This window comes from Podarcis erhardii (genome assembly GCF_964252035.2).
Source record: "Podarcis erhardii genome assembly, chromosome: 1".
In the NCBI taxonomy this organism is placed as follows: domain Eukaryota; kingdom Metazoa; phylum Chordata; class Lepidosauria; order Squamata; family Lacertidae; genus Podarcis; species Podarcis erhardii.
This window is the reverse complement of record NC_138497.1, coordinates 3,904,172-3,925,147: the sequence shown is the minus strand read 5'-3', so window position 1 is coordinate 3,925,147 and position 20,976 is coordinate 3,904,172. Positions and strand designations below refer to the sequence as shown.

General features: G+C 48.2%; 1 protein-coding gene across 1 annotated transcript in view; it reads left to right on the top strand.

Moving 5' to 3' along the window:
- NIN (ninein) overlaps positions 1-20,976 on the top strand; it is a 125,591-nt gene that overhangs the window by 37,588 nt on the left and 67,027 nt on the right. The window contains exons 4-5 of the mRNA XM_081877073.1: positions 585-666; positions 18,374-18,543. Of these exons, the coding sequence (XP_081733199.1) occupies positions 585-666; positions 18,374-18,543 (252 nt within the window). The remainder of the gene's footprint in view (positions 1-584; positions 667-18,373; positions 18,544-20,976) is intronic.

The following is a 20,976-nucleotide window of genomic DNA, read 5'->3' as shown; positions in this document are numbered from 1 at the left end:
GTGTCCGACTCCTTCGTGACCCCCTGGACCAGAGCACACCAGGCACTCCTGTCTTCCACTGCCTCCCGCAGTTTGGTCAAACTCATGCTGGTAGCTTTGAGAACACTGTCCAACCATCTCGTCCTCTGTCGTTTCCTTCTCCTTGTGCCCTCCATCTTTCCCAACATCAGGGTCTTTTCCAGGGAGTCTTCTCTTCTCATGAGGTAGCCAAAGTCTTGGAGCCTCAGCTTCAGGATCTGTCCTTCCAGTGAGCACTCAGGGCTGATTTCCTTCAGAATGGAGAGGTTTGATCTTCTTGCAGTCCATGGGACTCTCAAGAGTCTCCCCCAGCACCAGAATTCAAAAGCATCCATTCTTCGGCGATCAGCCTTCTTTATGGTCCAGCTCTCACTTCCATACATCAGTACTGGGAAAAGCATAGCTTTTACTGTAAGGACCTTTGTTGGCAAGGTGATGTCTCTGCAAGGTGATGTCTTTGTTGGCAAGGTGATGTCTCTGCAAGGTGATGTCTTTGTTGGCAAGGTGATGTCTCTGAGTTTGCTGAAAACATTGTGTGTTTTTCCTGTCTTTTTTTTTTTTTAAAGGTCCACTTTGACCAGTTTAAAGAAGCTCTCATCCTCATCTTATCCAGGACATTAACGAATGAAGAGTCCTTCCAAGAACCAGGTAAGCCAGATCACGGATAGGCTTGGATTCTGGAAACAGTAAGGGAAGTGGATTGGGGGAAGCATGGCAGAGCTCGGATCCATTTCTGAAGGTGTTCCAGAGCTTCTCGGTTTACACTGCTTTGCTCTGAATTCAAGGGCCTCGCTTTAGGCAGCTTCCTACCCCAGCAGCAGTGCAGCTGGGCAATCTTTAACCCTGGCCTTGACAACATGAGGAGATCCACCTTGAGCCGCAGCAAAGGTCCATCTAGTCCAGAACCCCATTCTCACAGGGGCTGACCAGGTTCCTGAATGGGAAGCCTGCAAACAGGATCTGAACATGACAGCCTCCTCGCCACATCTGATCCTCAGAAAACTGATATTCAGAGACTTACCAATTCAGACTCTGGAGATAACACATCAGGAAAAGCAGTTGGTGGCCGTTGATAATCTTCCAAGAATTTGTCTAACTCCCTTTAACTCCTGAAAGACCTACATTGGCTCCTAGTACAGTGGTGCCTCGCAAGACGAAATTAATTCGTTCCGCGAGTTTTTTCGTCTTGCGGTTTTTTCGTCTTGCGAAGCATGGACTTTGGAAAAGCTTCAAAAATCACCAAAGTCTTCAAAAACCTCAAAAAAGGCTACCACACCGCGTGCTATGAGTTGCTCCTCGAAGTGAATGCACGGTTTTAAGAAAAAGGAAACAAACTTGCAAGACAAAGGAAACAAACTTGCAAGACGTTTTCGTCTTGCGAAGCAAGCCCATAGGGAAATCCGTCTTGCGAAGCAACTCAAAAAACGAAAAACTCTTTCGTTTTGCGAGTTTTTCGTCTTACGAGGCATTCGTCTTGCGAGGTACCACTGTACATTTCCAGGCACAATTCAAAGTGTTGGTGCTGACCTTTAAAGCCCTAAACCAGGGACCAGCAACCTTTTTCAGCAGGGGGCCGGTCCACCGTCCCTTAGACCATGCGGTGGGCTGGACTATATTTTGGGAGAAAAAAAGAACAATTTCCTATGCCCCACAAATAAACCAGTAATGCATTTTAAATAAAAGCACACATTCTACTCGTGTAAAAACACCAGGCAGGCCCCACAAATGACCCAGAGATGCATTTTAAATAAAAGAACACATTCTACTCATGGAAAAACATGCTGATTCCCAGACCATCCACAGGCCGGATTGAGAAGGCAATTGGGCCGCATCCGGCCCACGGGCCTTAGGTTGCCAACCTCTGCCCTAAACAGGTTCAACCCTGTATACCTGAAGGAGCATCTCCACCTCCATCGTTCTGCCCAGACACTGAGATCCAGCTCCAAGGGCCTTCTAGCGGTTCCCTCACTGTGAGAAGCAAAGTTACAGGGAACCAGGCAGAGGGCCTTCTCAGTGGTGGCGCCCACCCTGTGGAATGCCCTGCGATCAGATGTCAAAGAAATAAACAACTATCTGGCTTTTAGAAGACATCTGAAGGCAGCCCTGTTTAGGGAAGCTTTTAACGTTTGGTGAATCATTGCATTTTAATATTCTGCTGGAAGCTGCCCAGAGTGCCTGGGGAAGCCCAGCCAGATGGGTGGGGTATAAATTATCTATCTATCCATCTATCTATCTATCTATCTATCTATCTATCTATCTAATAGATATAAAGCATTTAAAAAAAAAAAAAAAAACAACCACAAAGTTGGTGACCATCACTGCAACCTTTGCCCCCTTTCCAGTCAAATGATTGATCAGGTAGGGGGTGATTTGCATTATTATTATTAGTAGTAGTAGTAGTAGTATTTTGGGGAGTCCATAAAAATGTGCTTTTGAGGCTGGATCAGGCACCCAAACTGTGGGTCAGCCCCGCCTGCTTAGAACCATAATTGGAAGAGGCCTTGAAAAGGGCTGCCCAGTCTCACACCTTTCACTCCAAAATCTGCACTGCAGGTCAACTACAGCATCCCTGACAGGTAGACCATCCAGCCACAAGTCAGATAACTCCAGTGGAGAAGGGCCCACCACTTCTCATGGCAGTCAGTTCCACTGTCACACAGTTCAGCTTACTTCTGAGCAGGCGTGAATGAGTTAGCACTGTGTAAAGATACAAAAACTGCTTGCCTTTCTTTGGGAACCAGATGAACCAGCCGGCTTGGCTGTTTGAGGCTCCTGAGCAGAGTTTCCTAAACTTGGGTCCCCAGCTGTTGTTCGACTACAACCCCCATCATCCCTAACTGGAAGGACCTGTGGTCAGGGATGATGGGAACTGTAGTCTGAAAACAGCTGAGGTCCGAAAACAGCTGGGAAATGCTGCTCTTGAGTTATTTTTGCAGCATAACAAAGAGCACATCTTGAGCTAGGCTCTCAATCCGTCTAGTTCAGGGTTACCTAACAGATTGAGGTTGAATCCTGACAAGACAGAAGTACTGTTTTGGGGGGACAGAAGGCGGGCAGGTGTGGGGGACTCCCTGGTCCTGAATGGGGTCACTGTGTCCCTGAAGGACCAGGTGTGCAGCCTGGGTGTCATTTTGGACTCACAGCTGTCCATGGAGGCGCAGGTCCATTCTGTGTCCAGGGCAGCTGTTTACCAGCTCCATCTGGTGCGCAGGCTGAGACCCTCCCTGCCCGTGGACTGTCTTGCCAGAGTGGTGCATGCTCTCCCGCTTCGACTACTGCAATGCGCTCTAAGTGGGGCTACCTTTGAAGGTGAACCAGAAACTACAGCTAATCCAGAATGCGGCAGCTAGACTGGTGACTCGGAGTGGCCGCCGGGACCACATAACACCGGTTCTGAGAGATCTGCACTGGCTCCCAGTACGTTTCTGAGCACAATTCAAAGTGTTGGTGCTGACCTTTAAAGCCCTAAACGGCATCGGTCCTAAAGGACCTAAAGGAACGTCTCCACCCCCATCGTTCTGCCCAGACACTCAGGTCCAGCTCCGAGGGCCTTCTGGCAGTTCCCTCACTGTGAGAAGCCAAGTTACAGGGAACCAGACACAGGGCCTTCTCGGTAGTGGCGCCCACCCTGTGGAACGCCCTCCCTTCAGATGTGAAGGAAATAAGCAGCTATCCTATCTTTAAAAGACATCTGAAGGCAGCCCTGTTCAGAGAAGTTTTTAATATTTAACGCTATATTGTTTTTAATACTTGATTGGGAGCTGCCCAGAGTGGCTGGGGAGACTCAGCCAGATGGGTGGGCTATAAATAATAAAATAATAATAATAATAATAATAATAATAATAATAATAATAATAAACCTACACTGGCAGGCAGCAGCTCTCCAGGGTTTCAGACCAAGCCCTACCTGGACATGCTGCCAGGGATTGAATACTTCTGCATGCAAAGCAGGTGATTTACCTATTGAGCCCCGCCCTTCCTCCAAGCAGCATACCTGGGACAGTGCTCTCTTGCTACTGAAATAGCTACCCAGGTGTACCAGCCCTGGCCACGGTTCACCATAACAGGAATGTGCACAGAGGATTTTCTTCTGCCCAGTTCCCAGGTGCATGTCTGTGCTTGCAAAGCAAACATTTTTTAAAACCAACTTGGTTTAGTCACGCAAAACAAATACTTCACTGCAGGGTAACTAAAGGAGACAGCGCCGGTGAGAGGCACTGAGGCACAAAATGCGGAGCTTCTGCAGCTTCTGTTTCTCTTCTATTTTCCATCTAACTTGCTGATGTATTCAGGGAAAAAAGAGTTGGAACTTCTGCAACTTTTAGTGAAGACATGCAGAGATGGGCAGCCTGTTTGGCAAGGCTTGGGGGGGGGGTGATGCCAAACTCTCTTGGTGAGTGATTTGTCTATCCACTGAGGTTCTGATCATACTACCAGTTAGAGCAGAGATCAGCAAACTTTTTCAGGAAGGGGCCAGTCCACTGTCCCTCAGACCTTGTGGGGGCCGGACTATCTTCGGGGGGGGGGGGAATGAACAAATTCCTATGCCCTACAAATAACCCAGAGATGCATTTTAAATAAAAGCACACATTCTACTCATGTAAAAACACCAGGCAGGCCCCACAAATAACCCAGAGATGCATTTTAAATAAAAGGACACATTGTACTCATGTAAAAAAAAACGCTGATTCCTGGACCGTCCGTGGGCCAGATTGAGAAGGCAATTGGGCCGGATCCAGGCCCCGGGCCTTAGTTTGCCTACCCATGAGCTAGAGGAATGATAGGAAGTCTCTGGCCCACGGTCCTAATTTGCATCTCAAGGTTGTTTTCTTCAGGGTGCATTCTCCTGCCCTACAGTTGGTGTCCCTATAAGATGTGAGCTGTGGGGCAGGTGTGGTGGCACCTACGTAGCCCCAAGTCCTTTCCCTGAGTGGTTCGATTTCAGGGGGTGCGGTTGGCAGTTGGCCGATGTGCCTCTGGGTACCAGTATCTGGGTACCAAGAGCAGGTGAGGGCTATCTAAGGATATCTTGGAGGCATTTGTTTGGTCACTATGGGAAATGGGTTGCCAGACTAGAGACATGTTCCAGGCCTTTTAAACCATGACTGTGGCAAATGATTTCCATCATTTTCCTGTGTTGTTGTTTTTTGACAATGTGATTTTATTTAAGGATTTAAGGCTGCAGTCCTAACTCCATTTACCCTGGCGCAAACCCCATTTAAGTCAATAGGGCTGACTCTCGAACAGAAACAGACGCCGCAATTGTCTGTCTGTTTCTGTGCGTTTATGTGTTGCCCTGGGAGAAGCCATTGCTGTGGTTTTTTGAATGAAACAATTGAAGAATAATGAAACACAAAGCTGGTCTCTGGCTTCCTGCCTTGGAACAAAAACCCCAGAATTGTTTACATCTTGCTGGTGTAATTGGTTCTTAAAAGTTTGTAAACCACTTGGAAGCCTATTTGGGCATTAGATTGTGTATATTTATTTATTGCTATCATTTATTATTATGTTAATATCCCACCTCTTTTCAAAGTGAACCTTGCCCTCCCAGGTCCCAGTCCAGCACTTTAACCAATGTTGTTGTTGTTGTTGTTGTTGTTGTTTAGTCGTTTAGTCGTTTAGTCATGTCCGACTCTTCGTGACCCCTTGGCCAAAGCACGCCAGGCCCTCCTGTCTTCCACTGCCTCCCGCAGTTTGGTCAATCTCATGCTGGTAGCTTCGAGAACACTGTCCCACCATCTCGTCCTCTGTCGTCCCCTTCTCCTTGTGCCCTCCATCTTTCCCAACATCAGGGTCTTTTCCAGGGAGTCTTCTCTTCTCATGAGGTGGCCAAAGTCTTGGAGCCTCAGCTTCAGGATCTGTCCTTCCAGTGAGCACTCAGGGCTGATTTCCTTCAGAATGGAGAGGTTGGATCTTCTTGCAGTCCATGGGACTCTCAAGAGTCTCCTCCAGCACCAGAATTCAAAAGCATCCATTCTTCGGCAATCAGCCTTCTTTATGGTCCAGCTCTCACTGCCATACATCACTACTGAGAAAACCATAGCTTTAACTATACGGACCTTTGTCAGCATACACCACACTAATATTAGTATAATAAAATAAGTAATAACCGAAGCAAAGGCTTTGGTTCAATAAACAGCCTCCAGGACCTCTGTTATTGAATGGGCCTTGCCTTTCTCGACCTAGATATCCCAGGCCCTTCTTTCTAAATACATAGTCACATTTTTTTTTGTCAGGTTTTGAATGATCAGGGCTGCTCCGTCGCTTCTGTCTTGACCTGAGTTCCTAGTTTTGTTTGGTTTCTTACCTTTGTTCCTGCCCCCCGGGAATGGGCACAAAAGGCCTCAGTCCAGGCCTAGCTGCTGCCATCCCCGTCAAGGAGGGAAATTGAGCCCCTCTTTGTGACGGGACGCCAGACGCAACCACAGACCTCATGGTCCAAAAATAACCCAGATTGACTGGGGTTATCTCTTAACAGTGTGCATCCTGCCAAGCGATCAGTCAAATGGGATTATTTCTGGACCAAACTGAGAGGTGCTCTTATGCCGCTAGTGTGATGTTGTGTTAACAATAACAATAACAATAACAATAATTTATTACAGTGGTGCCCCGCAAGACGAATGCCTCGCAAGACAGAAAACCCGCTAGACGAAAGGGTTTTCCGTTTTGGAAGTGCTTCGCAAAACGAATTTCCTATGGGCTTGCTTCGCAAGACGAAAATGTCTTGCGAGTTCCTGCGGGTTTTTTTCCCTCCCCCCCCCTTTTTCTAAGCCACTAAGCCGCTTATCAGCTGATCCGCTAAGCCCCTAAGCCGCTTATCAGCTGATCCGCTAAGCCCCTAAGCCGCTTATCAGCTGATCCGCTAAGCCCCTAAACCGCTAATAGCGCTAATCTGCTAAGCCGCTAATGGGCTTGCTTCGCAATACGAGAAAACCGCAAGACGAAGAGACTCGCGGAACGGATTCTTTTCATCTTGCGAGGCACCACTGTATTTATACCCTCTCATCTGGCTGAGTTTCCCCAGCCACTCTGGGCAGCTCCCAAGCGAGTGTTAAAAACAATACAGGATTGAATATTAAAAACTTGGCATGCAGTTGTGATTCTGGGAGGAACCACGCCTAGGGCTTTTCACATTCCATGCAGTATTGAAGGCCCATCAGTTCCAAATTCTTCAGCGCCACTTGAGGGGCTGTTCTTGGCCTGGCTCTGAAGAATAAACAGGAGTTGCATGAATTCCCTTCCAGTACGTTCTGCCCCATACTAGCAGGGTGCAAGCCTTGGGTCCTCAGTGAGCCGACACTAATTCCCCTTGCTGGGCCACAGAGCCCTGCCCAGGGTGGGGAACCTGCTAGATTTGAGCGTTGCGCAGCAATCTTGGCAATCTGTTTATTTGTATACCTCTCGATTGTAAAAAAAACCCCACAAAAATTCAAAGAGTTGCTGGATATGTCTAGCGGGCAAAGCCAGTGCCCAGTGGCGTAGCGTGGGTTGTCAGCACCCGGAGCAAGGCAAGTAATTAGCGCCCCCTAACCCGTGGATTTTAGCACGCCTGGCACCCCCCCCCTCCACAGTGGGCGGCGACCCGGCGGCTTGGATCGGATTCGCACAGCCAGCACTGCAGTGAGAGAGAGTGAGTGAGCCAGGTAGGGGCAGAGAGCTGCGAGTGCGAGCGCGCCCCCCCCAGATGTTGCCCCCAGTGCGGACGGCCCCCCCTGCACCCCCCACGCTACACCACTGCCAGTGCCGGATTTACATATAAAGTAAACAAGCTCTAGCTTATGGCTTCACTCTCTTGGGGCTCCCCCCAAAAAATTTAAAGAGGAAAAAACCTGGCTGTACATTCCAAAATATAAGATAAAAAAAACAAATAAAATAAAAACTACATCCAGCAACAGTGTTTTGTGTTGTGTAGGCTCCTGTGATGTAAGTCATGGGCCCCGCCTGCTAGCCTGCTCCCTCAAATATCACTGGTTTGCTCATTTCTATCTACAGTCATACCTCATGTTACGTCCGCTTCATGTTACATTCTTTCAGGATACATCCCGCAGCGACCTGGAAGTACCGGAAAGGATTACTTCCGGGTTTCGCCACTTGCGCATGCGCAGAGGTGCAAAATGACATCATGCTCATGCGCAGAAGCGAGGAATCGCAACAGGTGCATGCGCAGACGCACTGCTGTGGGTTGTGCTCTTTTCATGTTGCAAACAGGCCTCCGGAACAGATCTTGTTCGCAACCAGAGGTACCACTGTATAGGGGGCCTACATTCTGCATTGACTGTTATGTGCAAATGGCTTGAGATACCTATTAGGTCCATAAATTACCATATAGAATCATAGAATCATAGAATCATAGAGTTGGAAGAGACCACAAGGGCCATCGAGTCCAACCCCCTGCCAAGCAGGAAACACCATCAGAGCACTCCTGACATATGGTTGTCAAGCCTCTGCTTAAAGACCTCCAAAGAAGGAGACTCCACCACACTCCTTGGCAGCAAATGCCACTGTCAAACAGCTCTTACTGTCAGGAAGTTCTTCCTAATGTTTAGGTGGAATCTTTTTTCTTGTAGTTTGGAACCATTGCTCCGTGTCCGCTTCTCTGGAGCAGCAGAAAACAACCTTTCTCCCTCCTCTATGTGACATCCTTTTATATATTTGAACATGGCTATCTTATCACCCCTTAAGCTCCTCTTCTCCAGGCTAAACATGCCCAGCTCCCTTAGCCGTTCTTCATAAGGCATCGTTTCCAGGCCTTTGACCATTTTGGTTGCCCTCCTCTGGACACGTTCCAGTTTGTCAGTGTCCTTCTTGAACTGTGGTGCCCAGAACTGGACACAGTACTCCAGGTGAGGTCTGACCAGAGCAGAATACAGTGGCACTATTACTTCCCTTGATCTAGATGCTATACTCCTGTTGATGCAGCCCAGAATTGCATTGGCTTTTTTAGCTGCCGCGTCACACTGTTGGCTCATGTCAAGTTTGTGGTCAACCAAGACTCCTAGATCCTTTTCACATGTACTGCTCTCAAGCCAGGTGTCACCCATCTTGTATTTGTGCCTCTCATTTTTTTTGCCCAAGTGCAATACTTTACATATATTCAACACAAAAAAAACAGTGACAATTTGTTGTTGACAAAAGACAGCTGGGCAGATAAAAGGCCCCATTACCTTCAGGAGCTGAGGGCCTCATCAAACCTAAATCTGGCCCTGGGCAAAGCTACCATCTCCTCCTGCCCACCTCTCAGGCTCCTGACATCACAGAGACCAAAATCGACCTCCCCTCCCTTGCCCACAGGGGTCTCATAGAATCACAGAATTGCAAAGTTGAAAGGGACCCCGAGGGTCATCTAGTCCAACCCCCTGCAATACAGGAATCGCAGCTGAAGCATCCATGACAGAGGGATGTCCAATCTCTGCTTTACAACCGCCAATGAAAGAGAGGCCACAACTTCCTGAGGGAAACTGTTCCACTGTTTAATAGCTTTTACTGTCAGAAAGTTTTTCCTGATATTTAGTCAGAATCCCCTTTCTTGTAACTTGAAGCCATGGGTTCGAGTCCTACCCTCCAGAGCAGGAGAAAACAAGCTTGTTCCCTCTTCCATGTGACAGCCCTTGAGATATTTGAAGATGGCTATCTTATCTCCTCTCAGTCTCCTCTTTTCCAGGCTAAACATACCCAAGCTCCTTCAACCATTCCTCACCAGGCTTGGTTTCCAGACCCTGGATCATCTTGGTCGCCCTCCTCTGCACACCTTCCAGCTTCTCAACATCCTTCTTAAACTGTGGAGACCAGAATTGGACCCAGTACTCCAGGTGTGGTCTGGCCAAGACAGAATCAAGCAGAACTATGACTTTCGTTGACCCTAGACTTCTGTTGATGCAACCTAGAATGGCATTAGCTTTTTTTGCTGCAGCATCACACTCTTGGCTCATTTTAAACTTGTGGTCCACTAAGTCCACTAGATTCTTTTCACATGTACAGTGGATGCGAATGGGATCTGTTCCAGAGCCCTGTTTGCATCCTGAAGCGAACGTAAAACGTGCCTGCGTGGATCTTGTTTCGTGTTTTGCCGCTTCCACGCATGCACGTGACGTCATTTTGAGCATCTGCACGAGCGGTGAAACCCGGAAGTAACGCGCAACCCGAAAATATTTAAGCTGAAGCGTATTCATCCCGAGGTATGACTGTACTGCTAGTAAGACAGATGTCCCCTATTCGATATTTGTGCATCTCTTTCCTCCAGCCCAAGTGCAGAACCAGACATTTGTCCCTATTGAAATTCATTTTGTTAGCTTGCACCCAGTTCTCCAAACTGTTATGGCTGTGCTTTGCAAAAGGGTCCCCAAGGTAGCACTTTGAATGGGACTTCTCAAATCAATTGGTTTCCAGGTCTTGCAGCGCCCCTTTCAAATTGCTGTCTTGTAGATCACATTGCATAAAGATTTGCAGGTGCTGCCAATCACCTGACCAGCAGGTGCCTCCAAAAAAACATTTTGGCTGAGCCATGTCTTAACCTTTCCTGCACCAGACATCGTATCTGACATCAGGTGTCAGATAGGTCGGCATGACTTGACCAAAATGGCCTCGTGGGCCAACTGGGGAGGCCTGCAGGTCAGAATTTCCCCATTCTGGTTTTAATAGAAGGGAAAGAAATGGAGGCAGTGAGAGATTTTACCTTCTTGGGCTCCATGATCATTGCAGATGGTGACAGCAGTCACGAAAGTAAAAGACTCCTGCTTCTTGGGAGAAAAGCAATGACAAACCTAGACAGCATCTTAAAAAGCAGAGACATCACCTTGCCAACAAAGGTCCATATAGTAAAAGCTATGGAGGAGACTCTTGAGAGTCCCATGGACTGCAAGAAGATCAAACCTCTCCATTCTGAAGGAAATCAGCCCTAAGTGCTCACTGGAAGGACAGATCCTGAAGCTGAGGCTCCAAGACTTTGGCCACCTGATGAGAAGAGAAGACTCCCTGGAAAAGACCCTGATGTTGGGAAAGATGGAGGGCACAAGGAGAAGGGGACGCAAGAGGACGAGATGGTGGGACAGTGTTCTCGAAGCTACCAGCATGAGTTTGACCAAACTGCGGGAGGCAGTGGAAGACAGGAGTGCCTGGTGTGCTCTGGTCCAGGGGGTCACGAAGACATGTCTAAACGACTAAACAACAACAACAATGAAAGGATAACATGCTATGTTAAAAAAAAGAGAATGAAACACAAACTTGCCCCTTTGTGTCTTTTGACATTACAGTCGTGCCATTTATTTAAAAATAAAGGAAAAAACACCGTAGCACCCTAAGGTGGGTGTGTATTTCAGAAGCACACACTCGCAGCCTTCAGAAATCGAGTCACTTTCAGGTTTTATTACAATCCGCCGGTCTACAGGTTTTGTTAAATAAATAATCAGAAATCAAGAGCGTCTCTATTCCACAGACACACATCCCCGCTCAAATCTGAGTTGTGTGTATATGTGCAAAGAATGTCAATATGAAGTTTCTTTTCCCTCCTTGCAGAGAGCCTTGCATCTGATGTCGATACATAACAAAGCATAGCCCCTGGCAATGGCTGGTTGTGGGGGGGGGGGGCGAGCAGTCGGGATGGCAAGGGGAGGGGGGCAGGTTACAGCTCTCCGCCTGCTGATTCCCTTCATTGAATGGAGTCAGCTGCAGCATCTGCGGGATCCACAGCAGCTCAGGGCCTCCGATATCCAGAGCACTCCCCCCATTTTTTAATGGCTGCAGACTTTGGCTTGAGCCATAAAAATTGATGCATAGCCAACGGCAAGGAGGTTGCCTTCAATGGACCTCTCTTCTCTTCCTTCCAGACTTGCTCAGGAGGCTGAAGAGGCAAGAGGTTTGTGTGTGTGTGTGTAGAAAATTATCTTATTTATTTATTTAGCTGTTCGGTTCCAATTACGCATTGCTTTCCGTAAAATATCTCGAAGCAATCTTGCAGCAAAAAGCAACAGCGAGCACCGTTCCGTACGTCAACAAAACCAAAACCACAGTTTTGAAATCCACCCCAGATACAGACTGGAGGAGATAGTTGTTTGTATTTATTGTTATCTTCCTAAGGTTTCGTGCCTGTCCCTCACCGATGGACTGCAACAATTAAAACTGAGGAAAAGAATTCCAAATGAAAGCAGCTCAGTAGATTAAACAAAAGAGAAGAGCTGGGCCCCACAAAAACCCCTTAATAAGGTGTGGGCATGGCTACCAGCTTGGATATTTTTTAAAAAGGGGGATCAGGCAAGTTCATGAAGGATAAGGATACTACCGTATTTTTCGCTCAATAAGACACCCTTTCTTCCTCCTAAAATCTAAGGGGAAATGTCTGTGCGTCTTATGGAGCGAATGTGTGGGGCTGGGGGGGGGGGACCTGGGCCTCCCCTTCCAGCCCCGACCTGCTCCTGAGCAGCTCTGGGGTAGCCTGTGAAGCCTCCGCAGGGCCGCGGGGAGCCTTCATCCCTCTGCCCTGGGAGGCTTTGCGTGGCTATCCCTGGCTTGTGGGGGAAGGGACAGAGCGAGGCTCTCTCACTTCCCCCACCTCCCGCAAAAGCCCCCAAGAGCCACATATTTTTTTTCTTGAATCCCCCCCCCAAAAAAAAGTAGATGTGCCTTATGGTCAGGTGCGCCTTATGGAGTGAAAAATACGGTAGCTAGAGTGCCTGTTTTAGGAAGCTGCCTCGCATTACGAGTCAGGACATTGGGCATATCTAGCTCAGGGCTGTCTGCACGGACTGGCAGCCTCTCCCAGTGGTACCTGGAGATGTCGGGGATTGAACCTGGGAACTTTTGTATAATAATAATAATAATAATAATAATAATAATAATAATAATAGTAGTAGTAGTAATTTATTTATTTACTTCCTCAACCTCGGCCCTCCAGATGTTTTGAGACTACAATTCCCACCATCCCTGACCACTGGTCCTGCTTGCTAGGGATCATGGGAGTTGTAGGCCAAAAACATCTGGAAGGCCAAGGTTGAGGAAGCCTGATTTATACCCCACCCATCTGGCTGGGTTTCCCCAGCCACTCCAACAAAAGATTAAAAATACATTAAAACATCAGTCATTAAAAACTTCCCAAAACAAGGCTGCCTTCAGATGCCTTCTGAACGTCAGGTGGTTGTTTATTTCTTTGACATCTGGTGGGAGGGCGTTCCACAGGGCGGGCGCCACCACCAAGAAGGCCCTCTGCCTGGTTCCCTGTAACTTGGCTTCTTGCAGTGAGGGAACCGCCAGAAGGCCCTCAGGACTGGACCTCAGCGTCCGGGCAGAACGATGGGGGTGGAGATGCTCCTTCAGGTATCCTGGGCCGCGGCCATTTAGGGCTTTATTTTATATATATATATATAATATTTATTAAAGTTTTTTAAACAATAAACAAAAAACATACATAATAACATAGTCTTTTCAAATTTCCACATTTCATTCTCCTCTTTGGACTTCCTCACATCTCTTGTTCCTGCATTCTGAACTCACAAATTTTGCTAGCAAATTATTTACTTGTTTCAATTCATATCATATAATTATCCAATATTAAATCTCAAATTTTAGAATTTAAATCACACTTTTGAGATCTTAGTTTTAAAATGTTGTTTATCCAAAATTTGTCTTTTCTTTCAATTACGTTCAAATTTATATTCCTTATTACTAATTTGTTGGAGCCGTGTTATTTCAAATCTTACATCTTTCTTAGCATTCATACAATTTACAATGTTTTTGTAGATAATCCTTAAATTTCTTCCAGTCCTCCTCCACCAGTTCCTCTCCCAGGTGAGGCCATTTAGGGCTTTAAAGGTCAGCACCAACACTTTGAATTGTGCTCGGAAACATACTATAAAATATATACGGAAATGGATAAAAGAGGCTGCTCCACCTTTGAGCCACAGCACTTCCCCTGACTGTTCTGCCGCCACTGTCAACTCAAATGACATCATTCTTGCACTAGGCTCCTGCTTTTGGGTTTCACAGAGGTATCTGATTTGCCACTGGGAGAGCAGGATGCTGGACTACACGGGTCATTGGTCTGATCCAGCGCAAGATTTCTCCTTTTGCAGTTGACCACTTCAAATTGTAGAGCGGGGCTTCTGTGAGTCAGTGCTCTTCTGTGGGGAGCAACAGAGATGAGTGAAAGGAAGCCAGCGTGTCAGGGAGAATATAAGACTAGCAGGATTTTTCTCCCTGATAGATAGATAGGGACGCGGGTGGCGCTGTGGGTTAAACCACAGAGCCTAGGGCTTGCTGATCAGAAGGTCGGCGGTTCGAATCCCCGCGACGGGGTGAGCGCCCGTTGCTCGGTCCCTGCTCCTGCCAACCTAGCAGTTCGAAAGCACGTCAAAGTGCAAGTAGATAAATAGGAACCGCTACGGCAATAAGGTAAACGGCATTTCCGTGTGCCGCTCTGGTTCGCCAGAAGTGGCTTAGTCCTGCTGGCCACATGACCCGGAAGATGTACGCTGGCTCCCTCGGCCAATAAAGCGAGATGAGCGCCGCAACCCCAGAGTCGTTCGAGACTGGACCTAACGGTCAGGTGTCCCTTTACCTTTACTTTAGATACAGTGGTGAATCGCAAGACGAAATTAATCCGTTCCGTGAGGCTCTTCATATAGCGGTTTTTTCGTCTTGCGAAGCAAGCCCGTTGACAGCTTAGCGGATTAGCGCTATTAGCGGTTTAGCGGCTTTTAGCGGATCAGCTGATAAGCGGCTTAGGGCTTAGGAAAAGGGGGAAAAAAGGGAAAAAAACCCCGCAGGAACTCGCAAGACATTTTCGTCTTGCGAAGCAAGCCCATAGGGAAATTCATTTTGCGAAGCGCCTCCAAAACGGAAAACCCTTTCGTCTAGCGGGTTTTCCGTCTTGCGAGGCGTTCGTCTTGCGGGGCACCACTGTAGATAGATAATTTATTATGGTCGGAGACCAGCTTATAAAACAATCCCTGAAGGAAAACAAACATTTAAAACAATGTACAACAATAAATTTGAAATTTATAAATGTGATAAGCGTATAGACACTTAAACTTTAAGATGAGCTGCCGCAGAGAGATGACCCAGAGTCACCCATGGAAACGATTTTGGGGATTTTCTTAACGAACTAGTTTGGGTCAGGGGATGGTCTGCACCTACAGATCTGTACACAGAATCTGGCGACCATCCGGGTCGTCTTCTGATCTTTGCCTTACAGGAAAAGGTTGAATTTTTGCTTTTCCGGCAGGTCAGCAAGCCTCACCAGCAGGGGATCAATGGTCTCACTACGTGCCTGTTCATAAAAGGGACATCTAAAGAACAAGTGCTCTGAGCTTCCTATCTCCCCCAATGAACAGGCGCAAAGTCTCTGAGCATATGGGACTTTTTTTAAAGGCTCCTTCCAGGACCGGCGAGGGCAGATCCAAGCTTCCTCCCTGTCTTCTAGTGTTATCTGGAAAGGTGCATGTATGTGTGGACTTTATGGAAGAGCATTCAGTCACCTGGCTTACTAGTCATACATGTGGCTTGCTAGCAGTACATGGGTAAAGGGATCTAGGAGTCTTAGTGGATCACAAGCTTGACATGAGTCTACAGTGTGATGCAGCAGCAAAAAAAGCTAATGCTATTCTAGGCTGCCTCAACAGAATTCTAGTCTCCAGATCAAGGGAAGGAGCAGTCCCACTCTCTTCTGCCTTGGTCAGACCACACCTGGAGTCCTGTATCCAATTCTGGGCGCCACAGTTTAAGAAGGATGTTGACAAGCTGGAAGGTGTGTAGAGGGGGGCAGTTAAGATGATCAAGGATCTAGAAGCCAAGCCTTAGGAGGAACAGTTGAAGGAGCTGGGTATGTTTAGCCTGGAGAAGAGAAGACTGAGAGGAGAGATGGTAGCCATCTTCAAATACAGTGGTACCTCAGGTTACATACGCTTCAGGTTACAGACTCCGCTAACCCAGAAATAGTGCTTCAGGTTAAGAACTTTGCTTCAGGATGAGAACAGAAATCCTGCTCCAGCGGTGCGGCGGCAGCAGGAGGTCCCATTAGCTAAAGTGGTGCTTCAGGTTAAGAACAGTTTCAGGTTAAGAACGGACCTCCAGAATGAATTAAGTACTTAACCTGAGGTACCATTGTATCTAGAGGCTGTCACATGGAAGATGGCACAGGCTGGAGGGCAGGACTCGAACCCATTACGAGAAAGGAGATTCCGACTATGATTCTATGTGGACCCCCACTTGTAATCTGAATAGGTGCAGGCAAACTCATTCCTTCAATAGTTTGAGTTGCAGTATCTTTAAAGCTGTTGTCCCAAGGGGATTCTGGCATAGCTGAGCAGGGCTTCCTTTGTTGCTTTAGCTGAAGAAAACCTGGGCTAGGTCTCGCGAGGAGGTCTGTTGTCACAGTGCCCTGGCAATTCCCCCCAGATCTCTCCTGGCACAGGACGCACATACCATGGTGGGTTAGCTTCTCTCTGCTTTGGAGAAATCCAATTGCGCTTTGCTGTAATGAAATAACCCCCCAGCCCCCACCCCAATTTTTCAAGGCAAAGCAAGAAAATGAACGGGCCATAGAGAATCTACCAGAGCTAACATGGCAGAGAGAGTCTGTAGGCTAGCAACTGCCAGCAGCCCAGCTTTAATGGTGATGATAAGGTTTGCTTTTGTTCTTCTGGGTCTTATTTAATCAGCCTGTCTCGTTTCTGATTTTCCCTATCTGTGCACTTCATCGTATGGCTTTCATGTCCAGGCTCCAGCTGCAGGAAATCTTGTTAAAATTGCCTTGTTCAAACACCCGCACGCCAGCGTGCCTTCCCCAGGGTTTGCAATATGCATGGATGGGGTGCAAGTCCGGGGAAGTCGGGGAGGGGGAGAGAGAGAGAGGATATCAAAGGGTTCCTGGTCCTGTGTATTTTATAATTCATTGCATAGCTAAGCTGCCGAATACATTTGCACTAACAAGCTCGGAGAGGGAATTTGTATAAAAGGGATTGCCACGGCGACACTGGAGGGGCTCTCAGGCTGGGTTTCCAAAGGATTTCTCAGAGTATTCTAATATGTGCCCCGTCTTTCTGTCTCATCTCATGCTGCTGAATCCTTGCAATTTTACGATCGGTTTATTTTTCGCCCTTTTGCTCTTTGGAGAGGCCCCAGAATAAAACCATTCTTAAAAACATCAGATTTCAACAAAAAGCCTAGCGGGGAGGAAAGCAGGTTGTAGCCACAACGGCATGAAAGGCCAATAACAAGGTCCAAGGCCTGGCTAAATACAAACACCTTCGCTTGATGCCAAAAAGATGTTGGCTCTGGGGAGATGGTCACATTTCTCCCGCGGTTTCTTGCAAGTGAGGTCAGGCATACGCTGGTGCAGAAAAGTAGTTTAGTTGGTCAAAGGGCTTGTTTGGTAAACAGGAAATCCTGGGTTCAGATCTCGGTGGGGTCTGTTGGTTGGTTTGGGCTCAGCTCAGCTCAGTTTGGAAGCACCTGCTTTGCATTGCAGTGTAGCCTTATTAGACTTTACCGATTGGTGGGCTCTGCGTTGCTCCGGGACAGGAGGAAGGAAGTCAAATTATACCAAGGTCTGGTTCAGAGAAAGAGTTTATTCCGCTCTCCGGATAGCAGAAATCACTTGCATGGTCAGTCCACAGCAAGTCCAAAGAAATGAGAGATTCCATGCAGTATATATATCCTCCAGGCACCCTCTCCCCCCTCCCCCAGGAATCCAGACACGTCAGCTTATACACGTAAGTTGACATCACACATGTTCCTGTTCCTGTACTCTTGACCATAAAAGGGTTCCTGTATTCCTTATCTTGGCGTAAGAAGGTCACCAACTCTAAGAGCACTCCTGGCACCGTTCCCGGGGGGCTGACAAGGTCTGTGCGTCAGTGTGGTCAGGATGTAAGATAAGACCCAGGTGTGTCATCCCTGCTCCACTTTGGAACTGACAAGGCCATTCATTAGGAGTCATGGACTGATAAAGGAGAGAGCTTTGTTTATACAGCTGGGTTCCTGTTATACATTTGCTCAAGAGCTCAAGTTAATGTTTTTTAGCTAATGCACCCTTGGAGAAGGAAAAGTGGGATTTTGTGGCCTGTTTCAGACTGACTGCACAGTCAGATTTTAGATTTGGGAAACCCATTCCTTCAGCAGAAGTTGCACGATTCAGTTCCTGGCATCTTCAGGTACGACTGGGAATGTCTGCTGCCTGCAGCCCTGGAGAGCAACTGCCAGTCCGTGCCTGCAATACTGAACTAAGTGGACCCAATGGCTTGACACTGTATAGGGCAGCTTCCTCTGTTCCCAGAGGAATAAGAAAACTCTTGCATCCCTCCCAGGGCAGGGGCATCTCTTCTTGGAGAGATTACCTAACGTCTCGGATTCCGTTTCTTGCTTGCAGATTCTTCCCCAGAAGCCCAACCCAAATACATCAAAGGTGGGAAGCGCTATGGGAGGCGATCTCTGCCGGAGTTTCAGAAATCCGTGGAGGACTTTGCGGAGGTGACAGTGATCGAGCCTCTGAATGAGGAAGCCCAGCCATCTTGCATCTCCAACAATGACTGCGAGGAGGTAAAGGATTTTAAAAGCAACCTTGGTGGATAAAGAGAGTCGAGATGGGAGCTCAGACTGAAAGAGGGAGTGTGTGCGTGTCCCTGTGTGCATTTAAGGTAGTTTATGGTCTCCAATTGTTGTGTCAAGTTTATCACCCTGTTGACAGAACTGTATTTAAACCCCCTGGAGACCTACCTATTTATATGGTGGTTTGCTTGTTTCTGACATGGTTGGTCTTGAGCAAAAGCATATAGAAGAGGCTGCCTCACTAAGGGGATCATAGAATTGTAGTGTTGGGAGGGACCCTAAGGGCCATCTAGCCCAACCCCCTGTAATGCAGGGAGGACTGAGAATTACTCCTGACAAGCATGTGTGAAACCAGCTGTTTTTGTTCTTATTTATTTATTGAATTTATATACCGTCCTATACCTGGAAGTCTCAAGGCAGTTCACAAAAAAAGATCACGATATATAAAATCAGAATAAAAACAATAACCCAATAATACACCCACACACCCCCCGCAAAAAAGAGCCACATTTTAAAAGGGTGTAGGATGTACATCAGGTCAACCAAAGGCCTGGTTAAAAAGGAACATTTTTGCCTGACACCTAAAACTGTATAATGAAGGTACCAGGCGAACTTCCCTGGGAAGAGCATCCCACAGACGGGGAGCCACTGCAGAGAAGGCCCCGTTCTCATGTTGCCACCCTCCGGACCTCTTGAGGAGGAGGCACACGAAGAAGGGCCTCAGGAGATGATCTCAGGGTCCGGGTAGGTTCATATGGAAAGAGGCGGTCCTAGAGTTCCCAAGTTCTGCTTGCCCAGCCCTCCACCGTCTATCAGCAGAAAAATTCCAGTAGCCCTTTTCTGCACGCCAGATATGTGTGTTGGAGAACTAACCTTGCAAAAGTGCTGTCATATTTCAATCAATCCTCCCCCCCCCCCCCCATTTGCCCCGGTGTTGGTCCTGATGGGATAAGGCAGGCTCAGAAATTTCAGGACCATGGAGAGCTCCGACTGAGCAAGTTGCTCCAACAAAGGCCTCTGCTTGTCCCACCTCCTGCCTGTCTGTCAGGCTCCGTGATCCTTGGCTCCAAGGCCTCCCACCCCTGTACTTCTTATGCTGCTACACCAGTGAGATGCTTTGGGAGGCATCTGCTTCCCCAAGATCGGAGGAAGGTGCCCATGAGAGTCCTGGTTCTCACTCTGGCAGTGTGGGAGATGGTTCTGTGGACTCCTGTCTGTCTGCTTCAGGCTCTGTGACCTCCTGATCTCCAAGAGCCTCAGCCTGATCCTTGGCTGGTGACTGCAGCCTCTGACTCTGTGTCCTGCTTGCTGCTGGACTCTGGACTCGCGACACCGTCCCATGTGCCCACTGCACCCTCTCTTGATGAGTGACAACCTTGGTTAGTGTGATGGCCTGGGATTCCGATTCAGAGGCTGAACCAGAGGAATCCCAGCCTGCACAGGAGTCCCCGCCTCCAGGGCCGGCTGAACTGGGACAGGGCCTTGATTCTGAAGCGCCTGCACCTGTGCCGGATCCTCGGGCGCAGGCACCAGGTGAATCCACTCTGGCTCCAGAGGTGGTTGAGGACTCAGTGCCTACAGGTGAGTCTCCCCCTGGGCCCAGTAACCCTTCAGCCTCTCCTGAACTGCAGAGGCTCAGGGCAGAGAGGCGAAGGGAACTGGTTTCTCCCAGGAGGAGTGCTCGCCTTAAGGCCAGGAGAGGTGGGTCTCCTGGGGGCTGGGACCGCCCCTGGCCTCAGAGAAGATAAAGGCCAGTCAGCCCAGTCCCAGGTTGCGGGAGCAACGTCGATGAAGAGCTGTTTTGGCCGGCATCCAGTCCTGTTCCTCCAGTGTTCCTGTCCCCGCCCGGCTTCCTGCTTCGGACCTCGTCCTGCTCCTTCGGAACTGTTTCCAGGCTATTGACCCAGGACCGGACTTTGACTACGCCAGCGGTAACCTTCCCCCCGGGACCAGCACACAGGATCTTCAAAAAGCAAACACCCTGTGCTCTCGGTTGCTGATTTTGCTTTCCACAGCACAGTCATTTCTGTGTGTGTTCCTTCTTACATGCTGATACCTCATCCCCTTTCCCACCAGTGTGTGGTCCCAAGTCCTTCACCTTGTTGCCATCTTCCAGTCTTCCACGACACAACTTGTGTTGCTCAACCCTTTTGAATCTTGTCTGCAGAGGTCCCTTTTTAACAAAGGGCAGAAATAATAATAATTTATTATTTGTACCCCGCCCATCTGGCTGGGTTTCCCCAGCCACTCTGGGCGGCTTCCAGCAAAAATCAAATATACATCAAAATGTCACACTTTAAAACCTTCCCTGAACAGGGCTGCCTTCAGATGTTTTCTAAATGTCAGGTAGTTGTTTATCTCTTTGACATCTGCTGGAAGGGCGTTCCACAGGGCAGGCGCCACTACCAAGAAGGCCCTCCGTCT